The sequence below is a fragment of the Schistocerca serialis genome, chromosome 5, assembly GCF_023864345.2.
Source record: "Schistocerca serialis cubense isolate TAMUIC-IGC-003099 chromosome 5, iqSchSeri2.2, whole genome shotgun sequence".
In the NCBI taxonomy this organism is placed as follows: domain Eukaryota; kingdom Metazoa; phylum Arthropoda; class Insecta; order Orthoptera; family Acrididae; genus Schistocerca; species Schistocerca serialis.
In genome coordinates this window covers 217,641,607-217,661,413 of record NC_064642.1, presented here as the reverse complement: position 1 = coordinate 217,661,413, position 19,807 = coordinate 217,641,607, and the positions used below count along the sequence as shown (strand labels likewise).

Sequence of the window (19,807 nt, the reverse complement as noted above, 5' to 3'; positions counted from 1 at the left end):
TTCTTTTATGACATAATGTATGATCTTTCAATGTTTTACGCGTACGTATATACGGGCTTCCTGCGTAATGGTAGCTGCACAAGCACGGTGTCGCCTGTTATCTGCGCTCTCTGGGGGTCAACAGAAACCTCCGATCTTACTCGTCTGCTTTGACCCGTGACGTGGACGCTTCTGTATTTCCCTCTCTGGCAACTGATGAAACGAACCTATTTCTAACAGGTCGCTGGAAAATATTGCGAATGATGGTTTGAAAAGTGTTACTTTCAAAGTAAATATCCTTTTACGTAAGTTGAACTATGTGCGAGAATGTACCATGAATTTATTAAATCACAGTGTGTTTGACGCTCATTTAAAAATCAGCTCTTTGATGACGAGCCATTTAGAAGAATTTCGATGCCTGAAGATTAGACGTTTGTCATTATTAAATATTTTACTGGCACGTTTGTGTGATTCTTAAAGTGTAACACGCGCAAAAGAGATCAACATTATAAGCGAAATCACAGCTTCTCTTGCAGCTTATTAACCTTAGAGACCAATATTATATGTCAAAGCTTTTCTTTTCTTGCAGCAACACTATGTGTATTAATTTAAACTATTAACTTTTCCTGTTTGTGTTCGTGCTACGTAACAGTGATGTTGCTGTTGGCTGACTACATCACGTGTCCTATGCTCTGAATATCCGCTGTCATCGACTGCCGAGATCACATGACAGGAGCTATGACTGGCTTACAGAAACGCATCGCAATCTCGATTTCAATGATTCGGAAAGTAACATGTGGTTTTTGGTGGAATTCCAATGTATACTTTCGTAATAAGAAAATTCGCAACGTACATGTTGCTGCACATAAAAAATATTTCCGAAACGCCTCTTTTTCTCTGAGTTCCGTTTTCTAAAGTGCCGGGAAATTCTATGCCTGTGTATAAAACCTTAACCATTCAAAGGATTGATCAGGCGGGATATATTGTCATTTACCACGGAAAAAGCGTGTTTTGACGTGGGAGAAAGTGTATTTTTAACCGGGAAATCCGGGAAAGATCCAGGAATTTTTGTTCCTTGTCCATGTATACACCCTGTTTGTAGAAGTAAAAAGTGAAGAGGTATTGCTGATCTCAGCAGTTAACAGCCGGTACGCTGAGATGACAAGGGAGGAATTATGGAACTGCCATAGAGGGAAGGTAACGGTATGTCCAGCCAATCCGAACACGTGCACGGTGCAGTTATTTTTAGCCAGGAGGAAAGAAATACACTGCCCAAGGGACATCGTGGAGCCAAAATTGAGCTTGCAATGGATCGGGATCCATTGGATCTTCTCCACCTACGAAAATTTGATAGTAGTAGCAAGTTGTTTTGAGCAGGGAGTATTTGCAGAAGCGAAACCTATAGAGTTCGGGGGGAGCGGAATTTTAATCCATGGAACTGCGTGTAACATAATAGGACCAAACTTCCATCTGCCAGCGTCAATTTCGGGAGTCACGCAATTGAATGGTACACAGGCACAGCTGTACTGGCCAGAAGCAACTTTAGAGTTTTGCCAAAGCAGAATCTGACCTTGTTAAATCAAACTCTGGAGTCAGGTCTGTTGAGATGCGTAAACCAGTTCATTTCAGAGCAAGAGGGCCGCATATCAGCTGAACATCTTGTGCAGCTTGTCGTTCAATATAGGGAAAGGCAACAACAAGTATTGATCGTTTTGAGCACCTCTGTGCCAAGTGTCATCGCACCCTTAACTTTGTTGTGTGTTGTTTTTCATTTTGATCAGGCGGAGAGCCAATTCCAAGAGGAAACTGACGGTAGTCCAAATCCCAGTGGATTGGATACTGGGGGCGTAAGATGGGTAGGTAAGGGGTTGATGGAGCATTAAGTGGAGCCGTCATCCAGTAAGGAATTTTTACATTTTGTCTCATGTCATGTGTTTAAGGGGACTAGATCACATGTAAGTTTTCTAGTAGTAGTAGTAGTAGTAGTAGTAGTAGTAGTAGTAAATATGTCATAAGTACGTGCCAACCTAAACAAGTTAAGGAGTAGTTAGAGGTTGCCCCGGGGACCGTGTCTTTCTGAAGGGGGAATAATGTAGGAGCACCACCATTTAAGATAGAAAAAAGTTAGATTCGGTGCAGTATTTCTGAGCGCAAAAGTTACAGCCAGGTGCAAGCCTGTTGACAGTAAGTTACACTTGCCAGCGGTTGCAAAGTAGAATGGAGGCCACAGGGCCGTCGAACCACTGAAAAGAGTAAACGCAGCAGTTATCATGGCGCAAGTTATAGGCAGAAGGGGCCCACTGGTGCAACCTAGGTGTTATGAATATGTGACTCGGAGTGGCGCGTTAGGAAAACAGAAGCACACAGCTTCGTATAAATAGGTGCAGGTTTTCTAACAAGGGGGATTCAAGTGTGGCAGCTTTCCTGGACAGCGGGGTGTCACACCACCAGCTACACACAGCGGGTTGCTGGTTTGACTCTTTGAGGCCAACGTGGGGTCTGTAGCCATCCAGCGGTGGGCCACTCGACAGCTCGCTACTGCGGGCAGTCTTGTTGGCCAACACATGCCGGAGGCATCCTGAGGCAAGGGTCGCAGATTTGGCTGTCAGATCACAGGCGCTTGTTGTCACCCGCAGTCTTAACACCAGCAGGAAAGAGGCACACAGCGGGCCGCCCTGTGGCTCCCAGCGAGCAGCGCTAAGGCAACAGGTATGAAGGCTGCTGAGTTGGCTTCCGGCGCATCCTGACGTGGTCAAAACTTCGCAGCTGTACACAGCCGGCACGCCACAGTATGTTACACAGGTCGCTGAGATAGCCCTCCCGCGCCAAGCTGTTTCAAAGACAGCAAAGTGGTGTCCTCGGCATCGCAGGATCCTGTGATGTAAATGGAGAGGAATGCAGCACTGTAGCTGGGAATAATAAAACACTTGAATATCATGGCCGAGTTTTAATACAGCATCCTGACAGTTTTCATCCACGTCCAATATTCCTCCACCACACGCCAACATCTTTATTTGACAGTGACAGCTACAGTGGAGAGACTAACTGTTAAAGGGCTATGGCAATATAAACTAAAAATGAAGAGAGTTTCTATTCACATCCATTAATAGCTGTTTCCATCCTTTTACAAAAGTAATGTCACCAGTTGTGTGTATTTATATAGTCTAATAACCACTCCTTCTTTTCACTACAACAAATAAAGTTTAGTCTAGCCTCTCTTACACCTTTAGATACTTCCATTCCTTCTTATAGTTAATAAAACCCACAAACTGCCATTCCTCCAGTCTTCAACTGACCTGAAAGTTTACTATGATGTTTTATCTTTGACAGTAAGCACTGCTCCTCTCTGTTCTCCACCAGTCCCTGCTGAACTGCCCTCTTGTCCTCTGGGCTGCTTCCAACTCCTCACACTGCTGTCATCACTTCACAGTTCCACTACCAGGCCCGACTCCAGACCAATACTCACTGCCTACACTACTCTTTTTACTCTTGTACTTTGCTGTGCTACTCTTGGCATCTGCCGTCTTGTGACCGGCTGTCTCATAAACAATGTCAGCGACAAGCTGTCATTGGCCACTCTGTTACCTGCTACCTTCCCCCTCCCCACCCCCCAGGGAGCTTACAGATCTTCTTTTGTGAGATCGTGTGTGGCACTCAAGGGTTGGAATCTTTTGCAACCCATTCTTCCTTCCCGGGCTGCATTTCCTTCTCCGTGCACCTCCTCCTCCTCCTCCTCCTCCTCCTCCTCCTCCTCCTCCTGCCCCCCCTCACTCTTTTCTCAGTGCCCCTCATTCCCCTATCTCATTGTTCTTACTTATGTCAACCTGGCTACCCACCTGGTTTCCCATGTTCCTTGCAGTTTTGTTCCCCTTGTCTTTTCTCTTTTGCCCTTCCTTTTGGGCATGTTTGGTGCCCCTTTTCGGTTTACCTCCACTTCTAAATTTTCTCTCCCTACTATGAGTCATTTGGGAAAGAACTCCATCCCTAGCGTCTATGGTGTGGGTCATCTCCCACCTTTCTTCTCTGCTGCAGCCCCTCTTTGCCCCACTAGGTCACCAGCACATGTAGCCAGTCCATGTGATGGACCTGTGACATACCCATCATGCTGAGCCCCCTGACAACACAGGGATCTTACTTCTGTTACCTAAGCTGTTGCCTCTCCATGCAAGCCTGGGAGTGGTTGTTTGTTACTCCAGAATGTTGGAGCTCCTGCCAACGGTCACCATACTGTGACTGGATGGCATCCATGGGAAGAGCCCCTGATCAGAGCGGGTGATATCAGGGCTGATTCTTTGCATGTGAAACAAAACTCTGGTTGTTATTCTATGGCCGTCTCATTGATTGGCAACGGATCACTGGTTGATGCTTCTTAAGACCCTGTGGCCTTCCTTTCCCTGGCTAAACCGTGGGTCGGAGGGTCAGCTCACTGGTTTGGGGTGAAACACTTTCCCCGCTACCTGGTGTGCTGTAGAATGGACGGGGACACATTCACTGCCCCTAAGCTGTTATTTTTTTGTGGAAAATATCGAAGGAAATTATGGTGAAGTGGAGTCTCTCAGTAAGATGTGGTCAGGTTCCCTGTTAATCAAAATTTCAGCACCCAATCTGCAACTCTTCATGCTTGTGATTGTCTTGGTGGCGTCCTGGTTCCATTATACCTCACCACTGTTTGAATATGGCCCTGGGAATCATTTTTCATAGGGACCTCATTATTCAAACTGATGAGGAATTCCGGGCCAATCTGGAATGACAGGATGATCATTTTGTTTGGAATGTGCAGAAAGATCTTAAGGGCAATTGCACCGATACCAGAACCTTTATTCTTGCTTTCGAGGGAGATACCCTCCCAGAGGAGGTCAAGGTTGTGTGTTATTGGGTTGATGTGAAGCCATACGTCCCGCGTTTAGTGTTTGTGTTTCGGGCATGTCTCTCTGAACTACAGCGGTCACTCTGCATGGCAACTGTGGACACCCACTGTATGAGGGTAGCCGCTGTGTTCCACCACCCGTGTGTGTTAACTGTCATGACCGTCGCTCTCCACACTCATCAGTTGCTCAGCTTATAAGAAAGAAAAGAAGGTACAGGAATGTAAGTTCCTGGATCGTTTATCTTACACTGATGGTTGTCCGAAATTTGATTGACTTCATCCTGTGTTGATGACTTTTACTTTTGCTTCTGGTAGGTCCTTTCGCCCTCCTTCCTCTTCCTTACACTATTTCCGTCCCCCTCTCCTCTTCCCGTCCTTTGTGGTTCCCATGTCCTCCCACCCAGGTGCCAATGCCCCTCACTGGCCGAAGAAGTTGCCCCCCTTCCCTGGCGCACAGCGGTTATCGGGCTCTCTCCTGTGACCCCTTCCCCCGGCATCTCTCAGACCAGAGGCCCACTCCGACAACTTGGCCACAGAACACGCCGTCTGTACGCCCCAAGGTCGCCCGCTCTCTTTAGGTTCCAGATCTTGCAGAAGCGTGTTCTTCCTCCATGCCCTCCCTCCTCAACATGCCCCACCACACGTAGCATTTCTGTATCTGCATCTACATCAGTACTCCACAAGCCAGCGAATGGTGTGTGGGGGAGGGTACCATGTACCACTACTAGTCATTTTCTTTTCTGTTCCATTCACAAATAGAGCGAGGGTAAAAGACTGGGACACCCATGCTCTTACTGTTTCCACCCATCCCCGTCCTGTTCTTTCCTCTTCCTACTTCTCTGACGTCCCTTTTCCCTCTTTGTTTGCTCATTACCCCTTCCCCTTGACTGGACTGTGCTGTTGATTCCTGCCATCTGAGATCATGGGACTGATGACCTTGCTGTTTGGTCCCCTCTCCTGAATCAACCAACCAACTGACCCACCAACCCTGCTACCCCCACTGCCTCTCTTGCTTCTTCCAGATCAGTTTCCCAGTACAAAAGTGGCCTGGGAACTACAGCTATTAGTGTACATGGGAAAGCACACACTTCCAATCCATTTTTGGAAAACAGCTTGAGAATTCCCAGAGCCACCATGGTCCCACAGTGACTCACGGAACCACAAGGCATTGTGACAGACACTTCTGAGAACGACCCAACCTGCCCGTGTTGAGCCTTTGGGAGTTCCTGAGAGACCTGTGTCCTATGTTCACAAAACAGCCTCGGAGTTCCCAGAGACACCATGGTTCCACAGCGACTCCATGGCTTGCAAGGTGTTTTGCCAAACATTTCCAAGAACAATACAAATTCTCTGTGTCCATCATTCCCAGGGCTCCTGTTACCAAGTGAGCAGCTACATCTCCAAACTGTAGTCCCACTAAATGAGCTGTCACACATGCTGTAGCATAAAGCAACATTTCACAGCTAGCTACATGAGAGAAAGTAAGTTCCTGTCATAACATACATGGATGGAGCTAGTAGAAATACTCCCAGCTGGCAGCAGCACTTCCTTTGCTGTCGTGTGCTCATCCGGTACAGTCTGTGTGCCAGTCATCAGTCGGATGTGTAGCCAAGCAGCTACAGTGTAATTGAACAACACCATCTACTCAGTAAAACCACTGGTCTATGAGTAGTCAGCTAGCCCTCATAGTACTGGGCTTTGAACCGGATCCGCTGAGGTGAGACCACCCGTGACGTACCATCGCCTAACACTCCAGCCTGCCTTTGAAAGCTTGTGTTTCACTTGGCCTTTGCTCACACCTGCCAGCCCCCTTGGTCCGTGGGTGGTGTATGCAAGTCCAGCAGTAAGCTCACTGCTTTCCATAGCTGACCACCCTTCTGGTGTCAGGAAGGCTGTGTCGCCAGCAGCTGTGGTTATGTGGACTCTGCATCCCCTGCCTCAGTGGACTCACTCACCATCACCAGCCACGGACAGCACCTGCCCATAACCATTGACGTCCTGTGTAAGAAACAACAAATAATAAATCGTGCTTTAAAGAGCCAATATTTTTAACTATTCATTAGCCACAGTACTGAAAGACCCCACTCCTTCCACAAACACCATTCTGGGGGCAGAAGTGGCCATGCTGCAACACTGGGGTCAGCGTAGTGGTCAATACAAACATGACACTACTGCATCCTCGCAATGTGTGAACCAATGAATAGGAATCCAGTATTCTTGAGTGTTAAAGTATGCTAGTGAAGAGGCTACTTTAGGGTACCAAACTGTAGGTTGGCTTTAAAATGATTCAAACACTGTTCTTCACCACCCCTTCTCGAATGTTAACATATTATGGGATGCAAATATGACACTGACAGACAGTGTGGATGTTCTGGTAATCTGTTTGAGAGCAGTTGTGGGGAAATGACCATTATCATGCTTTCATGCAAAAATCAGCACTGTTCAGTGTTTTTATTTTTTATTTTTTTATCTTTTTCATGAAATTCTGTTGTCCTCTTCATGACAAGATTCACAAAATTACATCATTAATTGAAGGCAAAATACAGGCTGTATCAAAAAGAATCATACGATTTGACAATGTATATTTCTGAAACTAATAAGGATATACAATGAATTTTGATTTTTGATGAACAGGAGACTCAGAGTTTTTTACACCTTTTCATAGGTATTCAATGTGCCCCCCTTGAGATGCATGGCATATGTCAGTGCAGTATTCAAATTGTTCCCACACTTTAGCAAGCATGTCTTGACTTATAGCTTCCACAGCTGCTGTTATGCAGTGTCTCAGTTCATTCATTGTTGTCGGTAATGGAGGCACATAAACAGTGTCTTTTATAAACACTCTCAAGAAGTAATCACATAGAGTCAGGTTGGGTGACCTTGGAGATCAGTAATGTAAGGCTGAATCATTTGGTCCAGTGCAACCAATCCATCATTCAGTAACTCTTTGATTTAAAAATTCCCGCACTTCCAGATGCCAATGTGGCGGTGCCCCATCCTGTTGGTAAATGAAGTCCTTTGAATTAGTCTTCAGCTGTGGGGAATATAGTTCTCAAGCGTATCAAGATATGTGCTTCCTGTAACAGTGTTCGTGGCAAAGAAAAATGGATTACACACCTTTTCCCGTGAAACTGCACAAAACACGTCAAATTTTTGAGAATCCCTCTCATGTTATACAACTTTATGTGGTTATTCCATACCACATATTCTCACATTATGATGAATCTCCCTTCCATTTAAATGGAATATTGCCTCGTCACTAAACACTAAGCATGGAAGAAAACTGTCATCCTCCATCTTGCCAAGAACAAAGTTACAAGACTCCACACGTTGTTTGTCACATTCACGAAGAGCTTGCATTAGCTGAATTTTGTACATGGTTTCATGTGTAATAGTTGACACAACACACGCCAGATGGACATCAGGGACATGTTGAGCTGTCGAGCTGCATGGCAAACGGATTTCTGCAGACTCCCTGTGAAACTATGGTGGATGCACTCGACATCTGTGTCAGACACTCGAGGACAGCCCGGCGATTTGCTTTTACACAAACAACCTGTGTCTCAGAATTGTTCATGCCATCGTCAAATGCTATGTACTATAGGAGGATTCACACCATACCTAGTATGAAAGTCATGCTGAACAGTTATTACTGACTTGCACTGCGCAAAACGTAGAACACAAAACGCTTTGTGTTGTCGCGACACTATTTTTACTAGAACTGAAGTGGGCACACACTACCGCTACCCAGCAGGAACCATGAAAAACTTGAGAGATTGCTCTTTCCAGCAGTATGTTGTTCACGCACATATCTTAAATAATGTAATAGTTATGATTTTTTTTTAATCAAGTGATTCTTTGTGATACCTTCTGTGTTCTAGATTGTTAATCTGTGTTTTGTCCCTCTTCAGTTTCTTCTTACACTGTTTGTGTGACTGTGCAAAAAGAAACTGGAAAGGAACATTATGGGAGCTAACTACATAGAACATTTTTATCTTCTATGACAGTGGCCTTGGAAGTATTTTGCAGAGAGGATGTTGTTCTGTGCCTGCTGAGACAATCAAAATTGTAGAATTTGTACAAAAAATTATTATTAATGGTAAATCTGTATTCAACTCAAAGGTTGCTTTGAACACTGTCACGCTTCACTAGAAATTGTTCTATTCCAGGTGCTATTTGCTTAACTTTTCCACTCAGATCTTAGGGGACTGACAATTTAATGTGGTCTCCGAAATATGGTGCAACTTGGCACTTTTCATATTAACAAATTATTACAGGAGGTGAAAGAAGCGATAAATGTCAGAAAAAATCCCAGAACCAATTAAGTTTGACCTTTGGATTTGTAGTTTGACTATTAGCCACCAAGTAACAAGCAATTTGAAGTTCATTTTGCAAGCCAGTGAGAGGCCATAGCCCTTATACATGCTGCACCATTTGACAGTGGACACAAGCATGTGAGAAGGGTATTTCTGATGTTCATATCATTTTAGGTGTAGAAAACAAGTTCTTCACTGCAGTATGCCCAGCAGCATACACTCCCACCAGTGCTCATAGTGGCCAATGTATAACAATAGGGGATGTATTTGCTTCTTTTATACTGCAACTCGGATGACTCCAAATGCCCAATTGGTTTCGCTTTTAAAACATTTGGTGAAGTATGGTATAATGATTCCCAAGTAGGAAAGATGCACTACCAATAGTTCAAGTGGTCCAGGAATTACACATGTATCCATACAGTAACATATTCTCCCTCATAATAACTATACATGTAGTCTACACACTTTCATAGATATGATCCAAGACATTAACATTTCATTGAAGAGTTGCCATGAATACTCATGGGTGTCTTCGTGGGCACTGGCACTGCCCCCCCCCCCCCCCCTCCCCCCCGAGCTTCTGGTGTACAAAGATTTTATTCATATATTCAGTGGATAAGAATCAATTCTGTATATGCAATGATGTTTTTGTGTCACCTGTGAAACAAAGCTATTATGATACATATATCTCGAAATTGACAAAATCCTTTACATAAAAAAATGACAGTTTTAGGGTTATGCCCTCTTCCCTACAAAATGGAAAATTTTTTGTAGAAAACCCAGGCATGCAATTTTCATTGATAATGGACTCCAAACCAAGCAAATGATTTAAGAAATTGTACAAAAAATGTTGTTGATGTTTAATCAGCAAATAAACCAACATTCCAGAATGCAACATAACACCAGCTTCACCCGGCACCCAGATACCCACCCCCTGTACTGACTAGCAGCAATGGAGATGCCACTACTAGTGGTGACTACTGCCCTAGAGAGGCACCTCACTCCAGCAGTATTGCCACTCTTGGGGTAATAGCAAGCACAGAGTGGAGAATGGTTGAGTGGTTGTGCTTGCCATACAGTATGTTTGCCACTGACCTGTCATCCAGGTTAGACGTGGTTGATATATGTCCCCCCCCCCCCCCCAATCATCCCCCCCCCCCTCCACTTCCAACCTTCTCCCAGTGGCAGTCAAAGTACAGGCATTCCATCCTGTCAAGTCATTTTCCTACCTGGCATCCAGCAAAGACAGGACTAAAGTCCACCAGAAATCAGTTCAGATACTAGCAAACATGTTCACAGCTAAAGTTCCAATAAGGAGTTTCCTCAAGATACCTGAGAAACTCACTGTGTCACTCTGCAAATGAGGTTTGCTAGAACCCATCATCTGTAAATATGGATGATATCTGAAGGACGACTCCTCTTAGCCACACAGTGCAGTGGAGTGCTACTTGTGGGAGCATGCAGAGATGAGGTGGGGACAAGATAGTGCTGCTAGCTGCAGTTGGAAGATTTGGGGAAAAAAGGGGGGAGGGGGGGGTGAGTGGAAAAAGAGAGAGGTAGAGAAGGGGAGGAGGACTAATGGGCGTGTTGGTGGAATGGAAGGCTGTGTTGTGTTGGAGTGGGAACAGGGGAGGATATAGGTAAGTGACGGACAGAGGTTAGTGAAGGTTAAGGCCAAGGTGGTTAAGGAATGTAGGATATGTTGCAGGGAGGGTTCCCACCTGCACATTTCATAAAAGCTGGGGTTGGTAGGAAGGATCCAGATCTCGCAAGCTGTGAAGCAGTCGTTGAAGTGAAGGACATTATGCTGAGAAGCATATACAGCAACTCAGTGGTCTAGCTGTCTCTTGGCCACAGTTTGGCAGTGGACAATCATGCAGACAGACAGTCTGTTAGTTGTCATGCTCTCAAAGAAAGCAGCTCAGTGGTTGCAGCTTAGTTTGCAGAGCACATGACTCATTTCACTGGTAGCCCTGCCTTTGATGGGATAGGAGACATCTGTGGACCAGACTGGTGTATTTACTGGTGGGAGGATGTATGAGGCAGGTCATGCATGTAGTTTTATTGCAGAGATGTGTACCATGAGTCAAGTATTTGGGAGCATGGGTGGAGGAAGGATGGACAATGATAATGCATCGGCAGTGGGCACACCCGTAGCACCATCCTATGCCAACTTTTTCATGGGCCATCTGGAGCAATCCTTCCTAATCACCCAGAATCCCAAATCCCTCACCTGTTCAAATTCAGTGATGACATCTTTGTGATCAGAACTGATGTTGAGGACACTTCAAAACCTTTCGCCCATTTGCTTCACCAGGTGCTCCTCAACCCAACAAGTCACCTTCTTCATTGTTGACCTCCAGTTCAAGGATGGCTACATCAGTAGCTCCATCCATATCAAACTTACCAACCACCAGCAATACCTCCACTTCAACAGCTACCACAGTCTAGCTATCAGTGGTTGTCATGTGTGCACTGACAAGCAGTCCCTCTCCAAATATACCTTCACGGATTGAAGTTACCATCCCAGTCTTGTACAGAATCAGATCTCCCATGCCTTGTCTCTTCCGTCACCAACCCCTCCCCCCTTCCATCCCCCCCCCCCTCTCAATGCACCAATCATCCAGCCACAAAAGAGCTCTCCCCTCGTCGTGACTCATTGAGGAATATTCTACCCACTTTCCTTCCTGTACCTCCCATAGTGGTATTCCGCCACCCACCAAACCTATGCAGTATGTGTCAGGAGGAAAGGTACATGCTCTGAGGGGTGATAATATTAGTGGTTCTGAACCAAAAACTTCATACCTATTCTGAATGGTTTCCAAGATAGGATACATTTAATATCACTTTTGTACAATTTTCGTGAATAACTTGGAAACTGCACCCTCCAGCGAAAATGTGTCGCAGTACAAAATTAAAAACTATATTAAATTTCCTACAAAAAAGGTCCTATTCATTTTTTTGTCTAGAACTAATGGTTTGTGCAAAGATAGTGCGATAATGTTGAAAAACTCACTCAACGTGCATGCATTGTAGCATACGTAGTTTTTGTAGGCGAATTTGATGTAATTTCCCGACTTTATAGACTACAAGTGTCCCATATCAAACTGTTTGTCCCAACTTGCTCTACGCTACTGTTGTACCTTGCAAATAGTGACAATGTTTGATAGTACAGAAAATAAATAACAATGAATATTAAATGTGTTCCATCTCGGAAACCATTTGGAGTAGTGCATAAATCCATATGAAGCTTTTCATTCAGTATCACTAATACTGTCACCCCTCAAAGCACGTACCTTTCCTCCTGACTCACCCTGTATATACCTACTCCACCCCAGCTCCCAACCCCATGCCTTACAGCTCATGTCCCTACAATAGACCTAGATTCAAGACGTGTTCCAGAAATTATCCACCAGCACCTATTCCAGTCTGGTCACAGACGTCTCCTATCCCATCAAAGGCAGGACTACCTGTGAAAGCAGTGATGTGGTCTAAAAAATAAGCTGCAACCACTGTACTGCTTTCTATGTGGGCATCGCGACTAACAAACTGTTTGCCTGCATGAATGGCCGCTTCCAGACTGTGGCCAAGAAAGAGCTGGACCACTCAGTTGCTGAACATGCTGCCCAGCACAATGTGCTCCACTTCAACTGCTACACAGCTGGTGCCATGTGGATCCTTCCTAACAACACCAGCTTATCTGAGTTGTGCATGTGAGAACTCTCCCAGGAATATGTCCTTCGTTCCTGTAACCCCACTGACCTCAATTTTTATTATATATATGGATATGGTGTCTGTTCTTTTCGGACATGTCCGAAAGAACAGACACCACTGATGACCTGCAGCCATCGAGAACGAAATTAGAATTATATTTATACCTTCAGCTGCTTACGGGTGTTGATATATATCAATGGGGACAGGTGAAAATGTGTGCCCCAACTGGGACTCGAACCCGGGATCTCCTGCTTACGTGGCAGACACTCTACCCATCTGAGCCACCGAGGGCACAGAGGATAGCGCGACTGCAGGGACTATCTCACGTGCGCCTCCCGCGAGACTCACATTCTCACCTTGTATGTCCACACACTACATTCATAGTGTCATACCCCAACATACTCATTACTCATGGAAAACATTCTTACCAAGTCCCCTAAGAGATCGGGACACCATATCCGTATAATTATGTACTTCTGGCAATACCTTCTTCTTCTGTTCGGATGCACACATATTCCCCGAACTCTTACGTGACTTGATAAGAATGTCTTCCACGAGTAATGAGTATATTGAGGTAGGACACTGTGAATGTAGTGCGTGGACATGCAAGGTGAGAATGTGAGTCTCGCGGGAGGTATGCACGAGATAGTCCCTGCAGTCGCACTATCCTCTGTGCCCTTGGTGGCTCAGATGGATCCTCTGTGCCCTTGGTGGCTCAGATGGATAGAGCGTCTGCCATGTAAGCAGGAGATCCCGGGGTCGAGTTCCGGTCGGGGCACACATTTTCACCTGTCCCATTTCATATATATAAACGCCCGTAAGCAGCTGAAGGTATTAATATAATTCTAATTTCATTCAATCTTTATTAGTGCCTGTCCTCCACTTACCTATCCCGTTCTCTGCCCCCATTCCAGCACAACACAGCCTTCTATTCCACAGAAGCAGCCTGTAGTCCTTTTTCCCTTTTCTAGTTCTCTCCTTTTCCTCCCCCCCCTCCCTCCCCCCCCCCCTCCCAACCGCCCTGCCCCTAGCAGTCCTACCTTGTCCCTACCATGCTCCTCCATGCTCCTTCAGGCAGCAGTACACCTTCACCTTCCTTCACCCCTCCCTGCTATTACCTCCCTCTGTCCTCCATGCCGCCTTCTTACACTGACCACCAGATTGCTGCTCCAATTACATGCAGTTACAGGTCAGTCAAGCCACTGCAGCCAGAGACAGAGGCCATGAGTGTGTGAGTTGTGCTTTTGTAAATGCTAAAATGTGTAGCAATCTTCTCATTGTGCCTGTCAGTGACTTAGTGTCTCCTCTATATGGTGAGCAGCAATCTGTCCTCTACACAATATGATGCTTACTACCTGAGCCCCCATCTTATTCTGTTACTCGCTCCCATGAACGGGAATGCATTATGCAGATCTTGGTGCCTCCCTCGTCCATCTAGAAAAGATAACCTGAAGATGCCTAAATAAGGCAAAATCCGTCATTGAAAAATAAAAAACTAAAATTGCAACCAAGACTGTTTTTAGCTAATACTATTAAGCACTGGTTTGTTGTATGCCACATATGGACTGGAAGAATTTCTATAATATTGTTTTTATTCCATCCTGGACCTTCCATTGTTTGATAATACGTTATTCTTATCTTTTCATTGGCTTTATTGTCCACAGACATTGCTGCTAGTTTTGTCTCTGCCTCCTCTTATGCGAATTGGAGTTTTCAATTTTTTTGCTCACATATACTCAGTTGATATTTCTTTGTGTCCTACCTAACATATGTTCCAATGTGTGTTTCAGCCTGTCCCTTTTTTGGGAGGCATTGATGGAAGTATGCGACCTGGAAAAATGGTGAGAATTCATGGTTCTGTGCCACATTCGGCCGACAGGTATGCTTTACTCTAAATTATTGTACACAGATTTTTTTGAGACATACTGTATGTAAGGAGTCAAGTACTCTGAAACTTCACTGTATGACATAATAATAGTCTCTTGCCTTTCTTTGTGTCCTTTAGTTCTGTCGCTTCATGTAATCGTAGACTTGTAAGATCCAGAATGAAGATAAACACAAAGATGGAAAGAAACAAACTCATCAGGCAGGGAAACAGAAATGTAGATCATGAGAATTTATTTAAGAATATGGAGGTGTAACAGATGAAATGAAGTGAGAGATTTAGCATCTTAGAAAGACATTAGGAAATTGGGTAGTTATTTGACAAATGTACTTAGGCTGACAGAAAATACGTTGCAGGTGTGAAAAAAAGTGAGAGTTTTCTTGCAAGTGATAATGTTGGTATAATTGAATGTGCTGAACAGATTAATTTTATTCAAAAGTGTGTCTGAGAGAATGTGAGAAGATACAATGAAAATTGGGTAAGAGAAACAATTAAATCATCACACTGAAAAGAAAATAGCAAAAATTAACAGTAAGGTCAGAGAACCAGTTGACGAGTTTTTGTATTTGGAGCATTTGAGGACAATGGGAAATTCGTGTCATCTTTTAATAACCAACTTAGTTGAAATGCTCATTTGCTATCATCACTATATATTTGAATTTGAGCAGCATGCAGTCAATACATACATGATTATATGAAAAGAAAAGAGAACATTTCTTGGAAGGTGTCGAGCAGTTTTTTTATGTGCTTTTTAAAATAAACATATTTTGAGTCACTTTTTGGGGGACTTGGTTGTTACGATATTCAGTTTTGTTACAATAATTTTGATATCCCCAATTCCTGTATCCCTAATGACACACTATTTTCTCCAGATTGTTTATTGCTGAGAGACTCCAGTATGTTATCACAACACTTTGTGTGGCCTCTGAAAGAAATTGCTCAAAGAAATTTTCAATTAAACAACTGAGTACAATTTCAGACAATGTTTATATTTACCACCAACTTTAAATATATATTTTTACTGGCATATTGAAGATAAACTGAAATCACCACCAAGACATATACTTATTCAAAATCTGACTCAGTTATCTTTGAAATTTTCAGCAATCATTTAAGTCAGTGGGTCAACAAAAAGAATCCATTATTAACGTAATTCCATTATCAGGTACAGTGCATACCCACACTAATTCATAGCAACTCTTTACTTAAGCTTCACTACAAGGTATTTTTTTCTAACAGGAACCGACTGAATTTGACCAACTTTGTGTAAACCATTATGTCCTTGGTAAAAATTTGCTAGAACTTTTTGGCTTCAGCAGATTTCAGCCTCTGTCATTACTTCTGCTTCAGTGCTTTTATGAGAACTTTGACATCTAGTTATTTTGTAACACACATGTGACTTTAGGCTGTGACATAAAAACAATATAATCACATTTTGTGACAGGACAAAGTAGATTAGTTATGAGCAAGATTCAGTATCTGATATGTGGTCATCACAGACTCAGAAAATATCATTCAAGTGGAACATAATTAGCTCATGAAGCAGTGAATGCTGTCAACACAGAATCTGAAATGGATTCCATATTTCTAGATTTCCAGAAAGCTTTTGATGCCTTTCCTCAGAAGTGGCTTCTAATCAGATCACATGCCCATTGGTTGTGTGAGTGGATTTGTGATTTCCTGCCAGAAAGATTACAGTAAGTAACAATTGACAGAAAATCATAGAATAAAATGGAAATGATATCTGGCACTCCCCAAGGAAGTGTTATAGGACCTCTGCTATTCCTTATGATTTAGGAGGCAATATGAGCAGGCCTCATAGACTGTTTATTGGACAATAAATGACAGAATCATATGCAAAGTCATCAGAAGATCAAAACTAATTGCAAAATGATTGAACAAGGTATCTGTATGGAGCAAAAAATGGCAATTTTCTCTAAATAATGCAAAGTGTGAGGTCATCCAGGCGAGTTCTAAAAGGAATCCATTAAATTTCAGTTACAAAAATATCACATAAATCTAAAGGTTGCAATTTATCTAGGGATTACAGTTACAAGCAACTAACTTTGGAATGATCACATATAGTGTTGTGGGGAAATTGAACCAAAGACTATGGTTTATTGGCAGAACACTTAGAAGATACGGCAAATCCACTAAAGAGACTGCTTATACAATGCATGTCTGTGTTTTGCTAAAGCATTGCAGTTCAGTATAGGAGACTCATCAGAGAGGAGTGACAAGGGACACTGAAAAACTTCAAATAAGAGCAACTCATTTTGTACTATTGCAAAATAGGGAAGACTGTCATGACTATGATATGTAAGTTGGAGTGGCGGGCATAAAAAAACAAAGGCATTTTTCTCTGTGGTGAGATTTTTTCACAAAACTTCAATCACCAACTTCCTGCTCCAAATGCAAAAACACACTGTTGAGACACACATATACAGGGAGAAATAATGATCATAACAAAATAAGATAAATCAGAGCTCACACAGGAAGATTTAATGTTCATTTTTCCTGTGGTGTGCTGTTCAAGAATGGAACAGTAGAGAAATCATCTAAAAGTGGTTTGTTGCAGCCCGTGCCAGGTTTTTAAGTGTGAATCACAGATCAGTCATATAGATGCAGATGCAGATTTGACATTACAGCAGTTTAGCAACAGTTGGATGATAATGAAGATGTAGCTCATGCGATGGCGTAATTAGTGGTAGCAAAGCAATAGGCTCAACAAAGGTACACTACATTGATAAAAAGTATCCGGAGACCCCCAGAAACATATGTTTTTCATATTAGGTGCATTGTGCTGCCACCTACCACCAGGTACTCCATATCAGCAACCACAGTTGTCAGTAGACATCATGAGAGAGCAGAGTGGGGCGCTCCACGGAACTCACGGGCTTTGAACGTGGTCAGGTGATTGGGTGTCACTTGTCATATGTCTGTACACGAGATTTCCACCCTCCTAAAAATCCCTAGGTCCACTGCTTCCGATGTGATAGTGAAGTGGAAATGTGAAGGGACACGCACAACACAAAAGTGTACAGGTCGACCTTGTCTGTTGATTGACAGAGACCACCGACAGTTGAAAAGGGTCATAATGTGTAATAGGCAGACATCTGTCCACACCATCACACAGGAGCTCCAAACTGCATCAGGATCCACTGCAAGTACTATGACAGTTAGGTGGGAGGTAATAAAACTTGGATTTCATGGTCAAGCGGGTGCTCATAAGCCACACATCATGTCGGTAAATGCAAAATGATGCTTTGCTTGGTGTAATGAACATAAACATTGGACGTTTAAACAGTGGAAAAACATTGTGTGGAGTGACAAATCATGGTATGCAATGTGGCGATCCTATGGCAGGTTGTGGGTATGGCAAATACCTGGTGAACGTCATGTGCCAGCATGTATAGTGCCAAGAGTGAAATTCGGAGGCTGTGGTGTTATGGTGTGATAGTGTTTTTCATGGAGGGGGCTTACACACCTTGTTGTTTTGCATGACACTACCACAGCACAGGCCTAGATTGATATTTTAAACACCTTCTTGCTTCCCACTGTTGAAGAGCAATTCGGGGATGGCAATTACATCTTTCAACACAATCGAGCACATGTTCGTAATGCATGGTCTGTGGCGGAGAGGTTACATGATAACAACATCCCTGTCGGAGTGGTTACATAACAACAACATCCCTGTAATGGACTGGCGTGCATAGAGTCCTGACCTGAATCCTATAGAACACCTTTAGGGTGTTTCGGAATGCCGACTTCGTGCCAGGCCTCACCAACCGATATCGATACCTCTCCTCAGTGCAGCACTCCGTGAAGAATGGGCTGCCATTCCCCAAGAAACCTTCCAGCACCTGATTGAACGTATGCCTGCGAGAGTGGAAGCTGTCATCAAGGCTAAGGGTGGGCCAACACCATACTGAATTCCAGCATTACCGCTGGAGGGCACAGCAAACTTGTAAGTCATTTTCATCCACATATCCAGATACTTTCGATCACATAGTGTATATTCCTCACTAGCAGGCATTTTCACAATTCACACAATCATCATCATCATCTTGGACAGTTTCCAGCCACTGGCTGGGTCTGTCGGGAACACAAGCCTCTCCATCGTGTTCTGTCTTTCCACCATTCCCCCTCTTCCACCTTCGTCCAGTTCTCTCCTCTTCTCGTCACACATTCCTTCACTCCCTTCACCCATCTATCTCTTGGTCTTCCCCTGGGCCTCTTCCCCTCCAGTTGCAGATCAAACATCCTCTTTGGAATTCTTCCCTCATCCATTCTCTTCATGTGTCCATACCACTGCAGTCTTGATTTTTCTATCCTGTCCTGTACTGGTTCCTCCTTTAGTCTTTCCCTCACATACACATTTCGCAATCTGTCTCGTCTTGTTACACTCAACCTGCTCCTCTGGAACTTCATTTCACTAGCTTGTATTCTACTTTTGTCGCTTTTGTGCATTACCCATGTCTCACTTCCGTATGCCAATATGGGGACAAAGTAGGTTCGGTATATAATTCCCTTGGATTTCTGTGGCACCTCCTTGCTCCAAATAAGCCCCCTAATGCATTTGAAGAACTGCCCTGCTTTTCTGCACCTTTCATTTATTTCCATTGCGTTTCCCCCCTTACTTTCAATCATGCTTCCCAGGTACTTGAAGTTCTAATTCACACAATAATGTTGTTAAAAGTTAATTTTGATAAATTCATTAATGTTCTTGACTATTGTGGCAAAGGCCACTGGATGCTTCAGTATCTACTCTTTGTTTCAGATTTGTTGTCAACTTAAGGTGTGGACCCTACGACCAACATGATATTGCTCTCCACCTATCAATTCGCTTTCCCGAAAGTGTGGTAGTCAGAAACAGCTTAATTGATTCACGATGGGGTCCAGAGGAGAGATTTGGTGGCATGCCATTTTCAAGGGGTTTAGGATTTGAGCTTCTGATTTTGTGTGATCCTAATCACTTTAAGGTAAGCATTAACACACACATGTAAAAGAAAATGTGAATTTTAGTTTTTGTAAAAATGAATAAAA

General features: G+C 43.7%; 1 protein-coding gene across 4 annotated transcripts in view; it reads left to right on the top strand.

Annotated features, from left to right (window-relative positions):
- Positions 1 to 19,807, top strand: part of LOC126480991 (galectin-4-like) — a 140,486-nt gene that overhangs the window by 33,542 nt on the left and 87,137 nt on the right. For all 4 annotated transcript variants that reach the window (XM_050104434.1, XM_050104433.1, XM_050104430.1 and 1 more), the window contains exons 3-4: positions 14,667 to 14,755; positions 19,542 to 19,743. In XM_050104434.1, coding sequence (XP_049960391.1) covers positions 14,667 to 14,755; positions 19,542 to 19,743 — 291 coding nt within the window. The remainder of the gene's footprint in view (positions 1 to 14,666; positions 14,756 to 19,541; positions 19,744 to 19,807) is intronic.